The 17,794-nt window shown below is 37.1% G+C and overlaps 1 protein-coding gene across 1 annotated transcript; it reads left to right on the forward strand.

Annotated features, from left to right (window-relative positions):
- The first annotated feature begins 233 nt into the window (after nucleotides 1–233).
- Nucleotides 234–17,601, forward strand: cnga1b (cyclic nucleotide gated channel subunit alpha 1b). Its single transcript, XM_006629845.3, has 8 exons — nucleotides 234–500; nucleotides 8,237–8,362; nucleotides 9,666–9,728; nucleotides 11,212–11,256; nucleotides 11,361–11,483; nucleotides 11,856–11,963; nucleotides 13,172–13,278; nucleotides 16,000–17,601. The coding sequence occupies exons 2-8, from the start codon at nucleotides 8,259–8,261 to the stop codon at nucleotides 17,415–17,417; spliced, it is 1,968 nt and encodes a 655-aa protein (XP_006629908.1). The 5' UTR covers nucleotides 234–500; nucleotides 8,237–8,258; the 3' UTR covers nucleotides 17,418–17,601.
- Nucleotides 17,602–17,794: the final 193 nt, after the last annotated feature.

Here is a 17,794-nt window from a genome sequence, read left to right on the forward strand (position 1 = left end):
ATGCGTTAACATTATTGTGTTAGGCAGCGCTGTTGTATTAAAAGCAAACTTATACTGTATGTTGCCCAGAGAGGATGCAGTGCAAATTGCTTCACAAAATAACACACTACCAATTGTTTCTTCTTCTGTGTGCCACAGCAGTGTAGCTCATTCATATTTATGAGCTTCCACTCAGGTGGGGGATAATGGTGACTTTGCTCTTGTCATTTTCATCTATCTCCCAAATCCGCAAATCCTGCACAGGGTCAATCCTTGACGAGACAGGCAGAGCCATGCTGCAGCCCTTCAATAATATTAATTCTATCCAATAATAATTAAAGACAAAATTGATGATTTTGTTTGAGGGGGCAATTGCATGCCTCGTGATACGGATGGCCTTTTGACCACATGGGAGAATGACATCTGATTCTAGTTGCCTTTGCCTGCGAGGAATTATTGTGACATGTAGGATTCCGTAAAATAAAAAAGGAGCAGTTTGATTTGCTGACAACTAGCATTAGGTGAGTGGACCTTTATCAGTGTGTTCTTTCAATTGATTTTACCTGTACATTATTTGATGGCTCTTCTCTTTTTTAAATGTAAACAGACTTTTACATCTACGGTTATTTGAGCCAGGCTTACAATGGTAAGTCTTGTTGCAGTCTGAAATTTTGTTTTGTAAATGTAAATTAGATGTACTCATTTCACTCAGTGGTAAGAAGTAAAGCCATTCACAAGTACCTGAAGTCTGTGACTTGCTACATGCTGTAGTTGAAATAGTTTCCTTTGGAAAAGTAATAGAGATGTGGTAGTTTTAAATATGGTCCAGTTCTGGCGATGATATCTAGGATTGTTTTAAGGTTATAATTTTTTTTTCAGTATCATGCTCTTATTAAGCTTCAGAATAATTTAATTTCTGTTAATCTGTTTTAGTGTTTTATGTTGGTACTGTAATATTGAGGATCCATTTACTTTCTTTCTGTAATCCATCAAGTGTATATATGTTCACTTTAAAAATTTAATTTCAGAATACCATTATATCTTTAGATCCTTGCTGTAAAGAAATAGACATCAATAATTTAATGCTGGCTATTTCGACTCCTAGCAGCTTTTTCTAATCCTGAATTCATTATTTTGGTGCAATTAATCTCTCCAATACCAATTGTACACTATATTCTTAACCACTATATTCCTTGAGTACAATGATGTATAATATTAATAAAGGCCTTCAGTTTAAATACATTTGTAACATAACTTTTTCTGCTTTACATTATGAGGGATTTGAATTGTCAAGGATATTTTGTTTCTAAGATGGCAAATTCTGTCAACTCTAGATAGATAATGCTTTGATATGTACTTGTGAAGTCCCAATAGAGACCTAATAAGATTTAAGCAGACATAACCTGTAACAGATGCCAAAACCTAAATCAAGTGCCATGTGGTAGACTAATAAAATGACTGGTGACTCACACCTGGTAACACATCTGTCCTCACAGTGAACATGAAGTTATGAAGAAGCAGTTTTAAGAAGTTTCAAAAGATACATGGATCAACCAAGCATCTTGAGACTTTTTAAATTACATGAAGCAACTTAAGCTAATAGAAGTTTTTAATCATTAGACATGCATTATTGCTAGAACACCATTTTCGGACTGTGCTAGGAATTCCTATAAGGTAAAACAGGGACATCTCTATAGTAGCCTGGAGGTTATGTTTGAAACAGATCCTACAAAGTTCTTAGTCAAATAGGCAGATGTTGATATACAGTATATCAAAATATTTAAAATATAACTACTTTTATTAGTCCAGCTCCTCCTACAGATGATTACATTAATATAGTACCTATTAATATATATTTTTAATGAAATGTCAATGTGTGCTGAATTAAAATATAATGTAATATATATTATACTGTATATAGTATGTTTAGAATTAGATGCAATTTTAAAATGCACTAAATACATCTCTACCTCTGTTCCATCTGGGTTAATCATAACATTGGTTTGAGTCTAATCTAAATGTGCTTGTTTATATTGATAGTCTTGTCTCTGTGTAACTCAATATGCAGTATACAAGTAGAAAATAATGTATTTAAAAGAAATTCACACATACCTGTATTTTAAAAATATGTTGGTGTGTATAATAATACAATACTATAATTACATCTGATATTGATATCTTCCTCGATACAAAAAACACATGTAAAAGTGTTTGCTTAAATATAACTAAAAATAAATTAACCTGACTATTTTCTTAATTTTAAAGTATTTCAAACATTTCTGAGTTTTTACAAATAATGTGTTTTTATGCAATCCCTTTTACAGGTCAGCTTCACCATACAGTACAGTATCTACAACTGCATGATACTCAGTGTAAGACTATGGCATATTTTGAAAGTAACCATATACTGTACTGTACTGTATGTCTCGGTTATGATATCATTTAATACATAATAATGTCTTTCAAACAGATTAAACTGAATTTTCTCAATTTTATTATTTTGAAATGTACATAGTGTACAGTTGCTTCAATAAAGCTAGGTTAATCGGATGAAAAAATGTGCTTAATGGACTGGAATATTTAGGGTTAGCCTAACTTACAATAATAGGATTTGGTATTATCTGTCCGGAGGTAGGGTGCACCTTTCATTCTCTCTGTCGTTGTCACTTGTGGACTCGGGTCATGAAAGCCAAAAACCAGGATAAAAACTTTTGATTGTCAAGATATGCCGCTAACACGTTCAAGGAGGAGAATGAAAAGAAAAAAATCCCTTACAACACTGTTACATGCGAATGGCAAACTCACAAGGCACAACTTGCACCATTTTTGGTAAAAAATTATTTTAGTGCAGCCTCATGTGGTCAGCAAATCAACTTCTTGGAAACTACTGTACATGACCACATTATAGTAACAGCGATAATCATTTGTATCCATTTACCCAAACAACAGCAGAAAGGCCATTTGTCCCATCAAGCCCATCTTGATGTATTTCTCTATTGTTTCATAACCAGTACTGGTTATACTGGGAACAAATATCACAAAAATGCCTTGAAACCAAAAAATGGACAATTTATAGTAGCCAACCAAACTTAACCTACATGTCGTCATGTGGTACATGCAGTATATGTATTTGTGACCCAACAGTAACAGTAACAGAATTCTAATCCTAATCCTTACACAAGAGACGACTCTGCTCTCATGCATTGTTATGAACATTAACCTGCTGTGTCTCTTAGTCACAGGATTATGAATTTTATTATGACATTCTATGTGGCCTCTGTTAAGGTGTTTGGATTTTTCCTACTGCCTTAAACCTAGCCCACAGAAACCTGGAGTTCTGTAATACAGAGAGGCAGTGCAATGTGGGACGATGCATGTAGTAATGATGCAATGCTGCTGTGCCACCCCTATAGTATCCACGTTTTCTCATCCAGAACTTAGTTTACCAGTTGTTAATCAAATGCAAGTCTGGTTCCCTGCTAATTCTTTGTGCTTTGCATCATTACCAGTTTAACAATTAATTATATGCTAAGGGGCAGACTGATAAATATAGAATACACTGTCAAATCAGGGGAACTCTTGTACAGAATGTGTCTTTTCCTAAAATGTTTTATTAAAGAGACACTCTTGCCACATTTAAGTTGTTTTTTACTTAACAAAGTTCAGAGCATAGGAAATTAAGCAAATAACACAAAGTAAATTAATTTAACATATTCACAAGATACACTAGTCCCGGTTTTAATGCTATGCAGAGGAAAGCTTAATCTGATATGTGGTAGCCATTTATATATAGTAGAAACTAAAGAAATATATTTCCAGGAGAAATGTTTGATATTTGGCCAGCAGCTAAGCAAGGTCGAGTCTGGTCAGTACCTGGATGGGAGCCCACCTGGGAAGCTATGGTTGCTGCTGGAAGCGGTGTTAGTGGGACCAGCGGGGGGTGCCCACCCTTTGTGGGTCCTAATGCCCCAGTATAGTGGCGGGGACACTAAACTGTAGTGGGCGCCGTCTTTCTGATGAGATAATAAACCGAGGTCCTGACTCAGTGGTCATTAAAGAGCCCTGGGCATTTCTCGATAAGAATAGGGAGTTATCCTGGTGTCCGGGCCAAATTCCCCCCCTTGGCCTTTACTATGGCCTCCAAATGGTCCCCATGTATGATTGGCTTGCACTTGCCCTGTGATGGACTGGCGCCCTGTCCAGGGTGTACGCTGCCTTGCACTCTTTGCTTGCCGGGTAGGCTCTCGCTTCCCATGACACCGTATGGTATAAAGTGGTTTGGCAAATGACATGAAATGTTTGATATTTGAGGAGATTTTGCCTCCTGCAAGCAATTCATCATGAGGTGATGCCTTGATTTGAGAATTATCTCTATCATGACTCCCTTATGGGTCTTGATGTGGCTCAGAAATCAAATCTAGAGCACAGACACACACGTGCAGGAATTGCAAATGTTTTTACACAGGTGGGTTGTCCTCTGGATGAAGTTCCTTTCACTTTCTTTCCTATACACTTGATTCTTGACTTTGAGAATGGGGACTTTTCTTCTAAAGTGAGCCTGGAATGTCATTGAGGTGATTTGATTTGTCCCACACAGATCATGATGTCCACATTTTTTTAAAGCATACATTTATCCCTCATGTAATTATTTTTTTACCACAGTGGGTCTGACTGACTGATCTGGGAGTAGAATAAATTGAATCAGGTATCTGCATACTATACTATGTCCAGTCCAGTGAAAGTGGTACATAAGGACCATTGCCTCGATTTTGGGTTCATTGGCTTTAATGAACAGGTGTTAGCTCAGTAGTCTTCCCACTTAATGCAGAGGACCTTCCATGAGCATCAGTGTTGGTGTTTCTCAAGGAGGTTAGTGACATGTTATCTACAAGAGGTTTGCAATAATGGCTGCATTGGGTCATCTGAATTTCCTGAAGTATGCTGATGGAGTGCCTAGGTTTTCTAGATATGAAATGAGGGTCCAAAACCCTTGGTAGGCTTCTGCAAAATTAGAATGTACTGAAGATTTCCATTTATTTATTGTTATTGTTCATAGTCTTCTTCATGGCCCACCACTCTAATTTGATGGTAAGGGGGGCAGAGAGTGAATTTCTTTTAGGCTGGTGGAAGATGGTTTTGGTTATGGCCTTTATAGAACATAATTAATTAATTACACAGTCTTAAAGTGCTTCTTCAATCTGGTTTTAATGACTATATTAAAAAATATTTTTTATTAATTATTTAAGTGGTCCTTATATTCTGAACAAAGTACTTTATGTTGTATTTATTGTGAAGAATTTGTCTTGTGATTACCTGTTATTAAAGTCTCAGATCTTTCTCCAAGATTCTGGCTTGAGCAATTGGTATTTTTTCTTGTTTTGTTGGCATGATATGTCACCCTTCTATATGTAGCAAGCTTTCCTTGTGTGGTCAGGCAGACATTGAATCTCAACACCATTCTCATCAGACCAGTCTTGGTTGTGATGGGTGACAATGCATTCAGTACTACGGGGTTTACTGTATGTTTTTTAATTCTTTTTAATGTGATCAGTGTTTTTTGGGCATGACAGAAATCTTTTCTTGGATATTATTCCTAAGATGTTTGTGAAGCAAAGTAATTGTTATTGATTTCTCTCACATTGAGTTGGCTGCTTGATAAGTTGTGGTGCAAGTCAGATATTAATGGCAAAACTATCAAGGTGAAGGCCCATCCTGCAACTGGTGAGTCCCTACATAGCCCTTACAATTCAGACTTCCTTTTGATCACAGGCTCTCACAATAACTGAATCAAGAAGGTGCCAGTGCTTTGTCTAAGGATGTTTCCAGATATTTCTCTGAAGAAGGTGCTTTGGAGTGCTGTGATGTTGTACTGTAATTGACCTTCCCTGCTCCTTCTTGTTGGTCCCAGAAATCAGAATCATACTGTGCTTAACTCTTTAAGGACGATTGTATCGTCCTTTGGGGTGTTGGTCGGGACAAGGTCATTTTCATGAGCTAGATCTTACTCTTAATGGCATGAAATACTCCTTCAGCATGACTCAGGGATCGATGCGACCTTCACCTGAACTGAGATGACAAAAAAAAGTGTTTAGGCTTTATTCACACTTATTCACACTTACTATTATCTAAGGAACACCTAGCTCTTTCTGAATTTGAACTAAAGTTCTTCAGATGCTCTCTTACACACAACTGGGCAGCTAAGCTGCTTAATTGCCATCAAAAATACACTTCTTTAGCAAAGCACCTGTAATGGCTACATGGACACACAGTTTTCACTGTATTCAGCATAACTGCACTACTTGTATATATTGCATACACCATGGACACATAGCAGCTCTACTCATATTGAGTTTTATTCAATTTCTATGACATCTATTATTATGTAACCTTATTTTCATAACCTCAATTTTGTGATTTTTGTGTTTTTGTGAATATTGTGATTTTTGTGGCAAGACATTTCATTGCCAGCAACTATTGCTGCACGCTGTATTGGTGTGCATTTGATAAACTTTGATTTTATTTTATTTGATTTAATTTTATTTTGATTTGATCTGTCTTTGAGACTTTTTTCAAAAAGAACACTCAACAAACACATCCATCGATTTGTCAATCAGTTCAATTGCTTGCTCCTTTTTCACTCCATGCCGTGTATGCTTTAGTGTAAGCATAAGTGCAGTCTAAGTTTAAGCTTCCTGGTTTAAAATGTCTGCTGACCAATTCTTTTCCATCAGTTCATCAGGTGACTGTGGTTGGAAGTTGATTTCATATTGCCTTCTGGGGAATGTGGGTTAAACCAAGAATACCTTCTTGTCTGAACCTGTCGCGCTTTTACAATAGCATGGCTAAAACCATTGCGACCGAGTGTCTTTCCTTGGTAGTTTTTCCTTTTCAGAAGAATGTGGATCCTCAATCCTCTTTTGTCTCATTTTGCTCAGGACAGCAATGTTGTTGTTGTGTCTTGGGAGTTTCGTAGTGATGATAGTAATTGTTCTTTCTTTTCTTCTCATAATTCGGGAAATATTCAGGGCACTTTTCCGAATTTTGTTAGTACTCTAGATTTGCTTTTAAAATGACTGTTGTGCTTTGTAGTAACACATAATATATTGCTCTATTCACTCAAATTACAAATGCGCAGCTCCTACCACCTCTCAAGAAAGACTGCAGCTTACTCATTTCGATCTTAATTCAAATTTATATGAATAATAATAATTTTATTTTATACAGCACTGTTTATGTCAAGACAGCTGAAAGCACTTTGCCATTAAACAAATTAAGAAATAAAACTAATAAATACAATGACAGAAAAATGAATACTTTTTCTAGGTTTTCTTTCATAGTTGCTTTACAAAATGTTTGAGTATTTCTTTTTCACTTGGAGGTTGTGTGGTAAAGGTAAAATAAGGCTGTTGGGTCACATAGTATGGTACTTTGGGAAGGATGTGAGGACTTTCAATGGGCATTAGTGTTAAACAACAACAATAACAATAAAAAATGAAAAACTGTACAGCCTATTAGAATTTTATTTAAAAATATTTTGTGATCTATAATAACACATTTTTATAAAGCCTTCCTTTTCATACTCCCTTGTATTCCAGTTCAAAGAGAGTAGTAGAGTGGAAAAAACTGTAACAGAGGCCATGCATATAATTTTTCTGTTTCACCACATTGAGACGAATGTATATTACTGGAAAATTATAAATAATGGTAATATTTTACTGAAGTATAAAAATGTATGAATAATAGTAATATTTTACTGAAGTGTGAATAAGGAAAAATCTTTTCAGAGCCTAACCTGACAAAGATAAAACATTTGTTTGTACATAGACTTGCCATATTAAGGCAAGCAGTTGTGAGTCATAATAATACATGTATAAAACAGTACCGAATTAATCAGGAATTATTAAAAAGCCTTAACTGCTCTATTAAAGTTAATTCTTAGATCCTTCTTGATCTATTGTGGTATAATGTGCACGACAGAGGGTTTGATGCACATACTGTACCTCATACCTCAGATTTGGAAGTGCTGTGGAAATAAACTGATTCTTTGCTTTTAGTGGTAAAGGTTTTAATAAGGTGAAGGTTTTGACCTTCTTAAATGTGCTCATACATTCCATAGAAATGTGATAAGGTAATTTGAAATGCAAACAAGAATTATTCAAGAACATTTGTGAAACTAAACTGTGTTTAAAAATATTCTCAATAATTCAAGAGCTCTGAGTTTCTAACACCTTTGTATGCTATATCTTCACTTCCAAAGGAAGCCTGACAAAGACACGTCAATGGCGTCTGTAATTGACACTCATCGCACCCATATAGTGCCCCCACGGATAGTTCTGCAGGATATGGATGAAGATGTGGAGAGGATGGAGAGTGGAGAGTCAAAGTAAGGAGAAATCATTTTAACAATGTGTCCTATTTCGTTCAATATCATTTGATCATTTTCATTTGATCATCTATCCTAATGAATAAATAATGATAGGAGGTCGGCATTAATGTTGTATCTTTTCTGTTTGTGTTTGGGTTTATTAAGACTCAGTGTACCTATGTCCTGGATTTAGTTTGAGATGAAAAGTCAAGCACATGAGAAAAATACTAGACTGATTTCTCCTCAGAATTGGAGTGTTCTAAAATATATTTTAATATAATACATACTGTATATAGGAAATTATACATACATGAATAGATGTTATATATTCAATTTGTTATGTGTGCCTATGAATTGAAAAGTAATTGACAAACAGGAAATAGCATGTTGTATTAAGAGGCACAATCACTAACTGACAAGATCTATTGTTAGCAGTGGATCTGTTTTACTGTGAGACTCAAAGCAGTTGTCCCAAGCTATTTCCAACCCAACTTCCATTAACATCATGCAAGTTCTTTCTTGTACATTATCAATTAATTACCCCCATGTCAAAATGTGTTGTCAAGGCCTTGACCAATAGTATAATTAACTAACACACCTGGCAAAAACAATTCTGTTAGGTCCTTTGGTGGGTTGACTCGTACTGCGGTCTCTCTGTACATTGGCTTTTCCCAAGAAAATTACGAAAGAAAAACTAAACCAGACACAGGAGACAAAACAATCACGAAAGAGCCTTTTAAAAAAATAGAAAGATTTTGATAGATTTATAAGCACCAAATGAAGGTGAGCTTTGGGACATAAGAAAAAAATAAACTCCATCACTAGCAGAGTGTAGATGAACAGTGAGAATCAGCTGAGTGAAGATGACATTGAGGAGAATTAAGCAGATAAGATATTGATTAGGTATATAATAGCACAGCATGTAGAGACTTGAACATAAACAGAAGGGTTTTAAAATTAATTTAAAACCTGACAGGAAGCCAATGCAAACACTACAAGACAGGAGTGAAGTTATCACTTGCACACTACCTTTACAGGATTCTAGCTACAAAATTCTGAACAAAATGTAACTTTTTTCAAGTACTTTTAGAGATTTCTGCAAATAGGCCTTTAAATAATCAATTCTGGAAAACACAACTTATTACCATTTTTCCTTTACTGTCACAGACAACATAGGATGCAGAGTGGTACAATTGTTGTAAGAAAAGTCATTTCTAAAATCCACTCTTTACATCAACATTTTCTTAATTTGGAATGAAATATGTATCTGTGGTTGTATATTTTTTTATACATGCATCTATGCATTATCATTGTTTTACAGGGACGAATCTCCATCTGGTCCACAGGCACTCTTTAATGTCAACAACAGCAACAACAATGAAGAGTAAGGATGGAATTCTTCTTTTCAAAGAGATTATATTCACATGAAAAATACTATAACTGTGTCTGTAGTGAGGAGGATGCTTCTGAAAATTGCCTTCTCTGGATTGTGAATGTCACATGGCACACTTAAAAATAGTTTAGTCTTATTTCTGGCCTGCAACTTAACTTATCATTTTATTCATTGAGCATCAGCATGAGTTTTGAAATTATAACAAATTATTCTGATGATGACTGTAACAGAATATAGAGAATTTCAACTTTGTTCAAACAATTTAAAGATGTATTGAACATATTTTAATTCAAAGTATATGGCAACAGCTTTAGCACCTTCTAGCCTGACTTTATCAGACCTCAGGAGTCAAACAAGACTTGACCTGGTCAGTATCTGTGTGGAGTGGGACAGGTGGCTGTTATACTGTTAATAGTATTAGTGGATATAGTGGTGGCTCTCTTTCCTCTGCACTTGAATTTCTTGCACTGTGCAGCAGTTGGTGCCATCTGTCATATGAGATATTAAATACTTTTAATCAAAATTTGAATGTTGAAATGTTGAATGTTGAAACACTTTTAGTGGCGAAATACATTAAATTGTCAGGAAAGAACAAACAAAAATATTGTGTAAGTATTCACCCCCTTTGTTATGACAAAATAAATTAGATCAATTGAAAAGCATTTTGATGTATTAAATAATGGTCAATGTTGTTTCGCAATAAATATACCAGTCCCTGTAAGGTCCTTCAGTCAGGTATTGAATGAAGACCAAGCAGCTTTCAGAAGAACTTAAGACAAAACTTGTAGAAGGGCACAGATCAGGAGAAGGATATAAACATTTCAAAGACTCTCAATGTCACATTCACAGAGTAAATAAAGATGTTCAAAGAGTGTATTCCATCACCCAGACACTGCTTAGATCAAGCTGTCACTCCAAACTGAACAGCTGGCTATGAAGGCAATTAGAGATTCCACTGTGAGGCCAGTATCACCTGAGAACTACAGAATTCAATGTTTGAAAAAGTAAAAAATGTTCATTAGTAAACAATGTCCCTTCACTCCACAAAGCTATCCTAAATGGTAAAGTGGAAAGCCTATCTCCATATCTACTGTATGTGACACTTTGGGATAGAATGGGATTTTAATAAAAACACTAACTTTTAAATTAAGCATTAGCACCTTTTTAAATCTGAATATGATACAATGCTGATTTAGCTATTGAAATCATGTATTAGATCTAATGTGTAGTAGCTTACATTAAAAAATTGGTAACATTGATTGGCTGTTCATTATGTCTGATCATTGTCAGCAATATTTGATCAATTTGCCAATTTTTATGGGTGTGCAGCAATATCCATCTTGGGGTAAGGTAACACATTCATTTGTTTCAGTTTAAGGGAAATTTTAAAATATTATTCTTTCTCAAAGTACCCAGAGGGTGTTACAGTTACTTGGCTTCAAATTGTTAACTGTGTTGTTTATTTCTTTCTTAGGGAGGACAAGAAGAAAAAGAAAAAAGAGAAAAAGGAGAAAAAAGCGTAAGAAATATCTGGAAAAAATGTTTGTTCTGATGGAGTTGTTATTGTTAGCTTTTTAATTATTTCCCTGGAATGATTTGCCCTTCTCATGGATTATTCCACAGCAAAAAAGAAAAGAAGGAAAAGAAAGAAAAGAAGAAGGACAAAGAAAAGGCGAAAGAAGAGAAAGAAAAAGCAGAAAAGGAAAAAGAAAAGGAGAAAGACAAGGAAAAGGAGAAAAAGGAACAGTAAGTGTTGCTCTTGGAGTAGTTATGTTTGTGAGTTTTTTAAAGGAAATCATTGACAAAAAACGTCTGTTCAGTGGATGATAAAAAATGCATGTAGCATTTAATTGCCTTGCATTAAAAACAGCAGGTTCAACAATAACTGGAGTTGTTGGCATTTTCCAGCAGTTACTGTATATCTGTAGAATGCATTACACTGTTTATAAGCAACAACCCTTCTCATCAGCTACTGCTCATGGCTGGTGACTAATTTATTTTAATGTCTGTGGAACTTGTCTAGGAGCAGCGGCATATGTCATATCAAGTCATATCTTTGATTACAATATTTATTTACATTAAAATGTTGATTAAAAAAAAATTATATTCACTTTGCAGACCAAAGAAGGAACTTTATATCATTGACCCAGCGGGAAACATGTACTACAACTGGCTGTTTGTCATCACGATGCCTGTTATGTATAACTGGACCATGATCATTGCAAGGTAACGGAAAATGTAATGGTGAAATGGTACTTTTTTCCATTTGGGAATGCACTCTTGAAATGTGTTGCTGCTTAGAGACATCAGCAGAATTCTTAGTGTACTCCTAGTTTGGGATGTCTTGTCATTTAGAGAGCATTGTTTCAGGGTTCAATAGAGAATCAGTGTTCTCTAAATGGCAAGAGTTGTGATTTACCGGCCAGGTGGCACATGCGGCAAAGTCAGTGTTGCCACTAGTAAGAACCAGACTCCAGGTAATGTGATCTTAGAGCAGGCTGGAGCCCCACTCGTGCCTCCCTGTTTGGAGTGGGTTTGAACCCACCTGGGTCCAGTCTAGTCTGATTCTGTATAAATGGCTGACCCTGCACTCTGACCCCAAGCTTCTCTCTCCCAGCTTGTGTGTCTCATGGAGAGCAAGCTGGGATATGTGAAATGAAAAATTCCTAATGCAAGAAATTGGCTAATGAAGTGATCTTATCTGACTTGTATACCTTATCTTAAATGACTTAATTTAGCACAGCATCTTAGCTACCCCTTTTTGTGACCTTCACAGCCTGGAACAGGTACAGTGTATTTGGTAAAGACAGAGACCCATTACAAACATTGTTTTGTATTTGGAGGGCTTTGCAGTTCTATAAAATGTACAATGTAATAGTAACACACAGGTCTAGCCTTCTGAAAACTGGAATGCATCTTACTGTTCTAGGCCTCACTAATACAAAAAAAGGAGTTCAATAAACTAGAAGACAAGTCACTGACCTATCGGACCCTGTTCAGAAGTCTGGGGTCCTGGAGCAGTGGGAAAGAGTCTACAACTTAGTAGACCAAAAATTGTGAATCAAAGAGGCAATTCCAATTCTGATAAAAGATTTGACCTTTTTATTCTTCAGAGCCCCTGTCAGCACATTTAAGTGCTGCAATATATATTTTTTTACATTTAATCAATCTGTACACTGTCAGTTCACATAGATAGGGCCTAATTTCCAAATGTGATTTGTTTTCCCAGAGACCCTGTGTATATTCAAGGTTACATCAATGTTTTCACTACATTCGGATCTACAAAGGATATAAAAATATATTTATTTTTTATAAGCTATAGGCTGCTGCACAACCCCATAAAATAATATTGCACAGGTTGCCAATTGCTTGTTATATTGTTTTATTTACATAGTGTACTACTCAAAGGTGATGGCTTTTTATTTTTAAAACAGAGCCTGTTTTGAAGAGCTCCAACATGACTACCTGATCACGTGGTTCATTGTAGACTATGTGTCAGACTTGATATACCTAGCCGACATGTTATTCAGGACACGGACAGGTAAGAGAATCATACTTATTCTTGAAATGGTTTTCAGTGGGTTTTGAATAAAGTTTCAGTATATTCAGTATTGAATAAAGTTTCCACAGAACAGACTGGACTACTAGTGCATTATTCACCCATCTTTTTCTGCAAACCAACACTCCAGGACTCCACCAAAACACCAATTTAACCAACACAATTTAACACCAATTTGAGAAATTATAGAATTATTTCTCATTGCACCTTTCATTAAAAATATCCCAAGGCACTACAAAGAATGCAAAAAAGTTATAAGTATATAAGTATAAGTAGGCAATAAGTATCCTTTTGCTCTTCGATCATCATTTAGTGTTGCTCAGTTGCTTGCACACATTCTTGTTTATCAGTGGTCTTTACCTGGTTTTGCTCTTATCTGACTTACAGGCAGCATTTTATCTCTGTTGGTCCTCCTACAGTGCCTTGCGAAAGTATTCGGCCCCCTTGAACTTTTCAACCTTTTGCCACATTTCAGGCTTCAAACATAAAGATATACATTTTTTATTTTATGTGAAGAATCACCAACAAGTGGGACACAATTGTGAAGTGGAACGAAATCTATTGGATTTTTGAAACTTTTTTAACTAATAAAAAAATGAAAAGTGGGGCGTGCAAAATTATTCGGCCCCCTTGCGTTAATACTTTGTAGAGCCACCTTTTGCTGCGATTACAGCTGCAAGTCGCTTGGGGTATGTCTCTATCAGTTTTGCACATCGAGAGACTGAAATTCTTGCCCATTCTTCCTTGCAAAACAGCTCGAGCTCAGTGAGGTTGGATGGAGAGCGTTTGTGAACAGCAGTTTTCAGCTCTTTCCACAGATTCTCGATTGGATTCAGGTCTGGACTTTGACTTGGCCATTCAAACACCTGGATACGTTTATTTGTGAACCATTCCTTTGTAGATTTTGCTGTATGTTTGGGATCATTGTCTTGTTGGAAGATAAATCTCCGTCCCAGTTTCAGGTCTTTTGCAGACTCCAACAGGTTTTCTTCCAGAATGGTCCTGTATTTGGCTGCATCCATCTTCCCCTCAATTTTAACCATCTTCCCTGTCCCTGCTGAAGAAAAGCAGGCCCAAACCATGATGCTGCCACCACCATGTTTGACAGTGGGGATGGTGTGTTGAGGGTGATGAGCTGTGTTGCTTTTACGCCAAACATATCGTTTTGCATTGTGGCCAAAAAGTTCGATTTTGGTTTCATCTGACCAGAGCACCTTCTTCCACATGTTTGGGGTGTCTCCCAGGTGGCTTGTGGCAAACTTTAGACGAGACTTTTTATGGATATCTTTGAGAAATGGCTTTCTTCTTGCCACTCTTCCATAAAGGCCAGATTTGTGCAGTGTAAGACTGATTGTTGTCCTATGGACAGACTCTCCCACCTCAGCTGTAGTTCTCTGCAGTTCATCCAGAGTGATCATGGGCCTCTTGGCTGCATCTCTGATCAGTCTTCTCCTTGTCTGAGCTGAAAGTTTAGAGGGACGGCCAGATCTTGGTAGATTTGCAGTGGTCTGATACTCCTTCCATTTCAAGATGATCGCTTGCACAGTGCTCCTTGGGATGTTTGAAGCTTGGGAAATCTTTTTGTATCCAAATCCGGCTTTAAACTTCTCCACAACAGTATTACGGACCTGCCTGGTGTGTTCCTTGGTCTTCATGATGCTCTCTGCACTTTCAACAGAACCTTGAGACTATCACAGAGCAGGTGCATTTATACAGAGACTTGATTACACACAGGTGGATTCTATTTATCACCATCAGTCATTTAGGACAACATTGGATCATTCAGAGATCCTCGCTGAACTTCTGGAGTGAGTTTGCTGCACTGAAAGTAAAGGGGCCGAATAATTTTGCACGCCCCACTTTTCATTTTTTTATTAGTTAAAAAAGTTTCAAAAATCCAATAGATTTCGTTCCACTTCACAATTGTGTCCCACTTGTTGGTGATTCTTCACATAAAATAAAAAATGTATATCTTTATGTTTGAAGCCTGAAATGTGGCAAAAGGTTGAAAAGTTCAAGGGGGCCGAATACTTTCGCAAGGCACTGTAAATCCCCCAATCACGGTATGCCTCAGGGTTCAGTTTTGGGCCCTATGTATATGCTAACTCTTGGCCAAATTATGAGAAAATATGGTCTACAGGTTCACTGTCATGCAGAGAATACTCAGATTTATGTTAAAACATCTTCCCCTCTGGTCTTTCCCCTCTGTCACTTATCTCTTGTTGGCATGACATCAAACTCTAGTTGTCATCAAATTTCCTGAAGCTAAAGAGTGACAAAAAACAGAAATTTTACTGGTGGGCAGCAATGCTAAGCTGTCACAGTAATAGTACAGTAGATGTCTTCCCTATTCATTTGTCAGCCATAGTCTAGAATCTGGGAGTCACACTTGATCCTCTCCTGTCTTTTGAGCTGAATGTGAAAAAAGTGATTAAGACATCTTTCTTTAACCTTGCAAGATTAACAATCATTTAAATATTTGTTAACATAAGTAAAAACAATGTGAAGAACAAATAAGAAGTGTGTATTTTTTTCAGATTTCTCCTTTGTCACATTTGTCTTTTTTTGGATCTATGGAATCACCGCTTTCTGATAGCTCTCACATAAATTATGTAATAGTGCTTCTCTTAACGTAGAAAAGGTATGAGTTCTCAATGAACTTATAGTTATTTCTTTTTCCTGCATTTTTGTGTTTTATCATAGGCTACCTGGAGCAAGGATTGCTAGTGAGGGATGAAAAGAAACTGAGGGAACGATACATGGACACTACTCAGTTTAAAATAGACCTGCTGTCTATGATACCAACCGATGTCATGTACTTCAAAATGGGACTCAACTACCCTGAGATCCGACTCAATAAGTTGTTCAGAGTGGGCCGAATGTTTGAATTCTTTCAGAGAACAGAAACAAGGACCAACTATCCCAACATTTTTCGAATCTCCAACCTTGTCATGTACATCGTAATCATCATTCACTGGAATGCTTGCCTTTACTTCTCCTTCTCTAAAGCGATTGGTTTTGGGGCAGACACATGGGTCTACCCTAATGTTTCCGATCCAGAGTTTGGACGACTTGTCAGGAAATATGCGTACAGCCTTTACTGGTCTACACTAACACTGACCACCATTGGTGAGACCCCTCCTCCAGTCCAAGACTCTGAATACTTCTTTGTTGTCATCGATTTCCTGGTTGGCGTGTTGATTTTCGCTACCATTGTCGGTAACGTCGGCTCAATGATCTCCAATATGAATGCTGCCAGGGCAGATTTCCAGGCAAGGATTGATGCTATTAAACAGTATATGCACTTTCGCAAAGTCAGCAAGGATCTGGAAAAGAGAGTTATAAAGTGGTTTGACTACTTGTGGACCAACAAGAAAGCTGTGGATGAAAGAGAAGTCCTGAAGTATCTCCCAGACAAACTGCGAGCTGAGATCGCTATCAACGTCCACCTGGACACTCTGAAAAAGGTACGGATCTTTGCTGACTGTGAGGCAGGACTTTTGATTGAACTGGTCTTGAAGCTGCGACCTCAAGTCTACAGCCCAGGCGACTATATATGCCGAAAGGGGGATATTGGCCGGGAAATGTACATCATCAAGGAAGGCAAGCTGGCTGTCGTTGCTGATGATGGGATCACGCAGTTTGTGGTTTTGAGCGATGGCAGCTACTTTGGGGAAATAAGTATCCTGAACATTAAAGGCAGTAAAGCTGGGAACCGAAGAACTGCCAATATTCGCAGTATTGGATATTCGGATCTGTTCTGCCTTTCCAAGGATGACCTGATGGAAGCCCTCACTGAGTACCCAGATGCAAAGGCCATGCTTGAAGAGAAAGGAAGACAAATCCTCATGAAGGATGGGCTGCTCGATCTGGACATAGCCAAGCTAGGACCTGACCCAAAGGACATGGAGGAGAAAGTTAACAAAATGTATGGAAATTTGGAGACCCTGCAGACTAAGTTTGCCAGACTATTAGCCGAGTATGAGGCAGCTCAGCAGAAGCTGAAGCAGCGGGTGACTAAGATCGAAAACAAGCTGATGTCTTCTGGGCAGGTTGTGATGTCTGAACTGGTGGATCCAGAGGCTGGAGCTGAACCTGCTGAAGCAAAGGAGAAAGATTAGGGTGAAGCTGAATAGAGTTAAGTTGCAGTACAGCAGTGCTGTGGACATTCTGTGCTGGACCTAAAGTCCAAAACTTTCCTACAGCACAGTGTTGTAAAATACTTTGTAATTATCCACCTTATTAAACACACTGTGTAAATATGAGTAAGTGAAGAATAATTAAAAGAAACAACATTCTGCAAGACGAACGTTAAGAACTCTACATAATTGCATAGCAAGAACTGGAAATCAGTGATTACTTTCTGATTGTACAGTACGTGGCAACTTTTGTGAAATTACGAGGATGCCTGTTTGTGAATGTGACATTCTAAATAACACAGCCGTGAGAATATAGGAAATAATTTCTAAATCCTGAAGTTTTAATTCAAATTGTCATA

This window comes from Lepisosteus oculatus, chromosome 1 (genome assembly GCF_040954835.1).
Source record: "Lepisosteus oculatus isolate fLepOcu1 chromosome 1, fLepOcu1.hap2, whole genome shotgun sequence".
NCBI lineage: Eukaryota > Metazoa > Chordata > Actinopteri > Semionotiformes > Lepisosteidae > Lepisosteus > Lepisosteus oculatus.

Coding starts and splice junctions, on each gene's coding strand:
- cnga1b (XM_006629845.3), top strand. CDS start 8,259: ATGGCGTCTGTAATTGACACTCATCGCACCCATATAGTGCCCCCACGG. Junction 9,729..11,211: donor AACAGCAACAACAATGAAGA/GTAAGGATGGAA, acceptor TTTCTTTCTTAG/GGAGGACAAGAAGAAAAAGA. Junction 13,279..15,999: donor GTTATTCAGGACACGGACAG/GTAAGAGAATCA, acceptor GTTTTATCATAG/GCTACCTGGAGCAAGGATTG.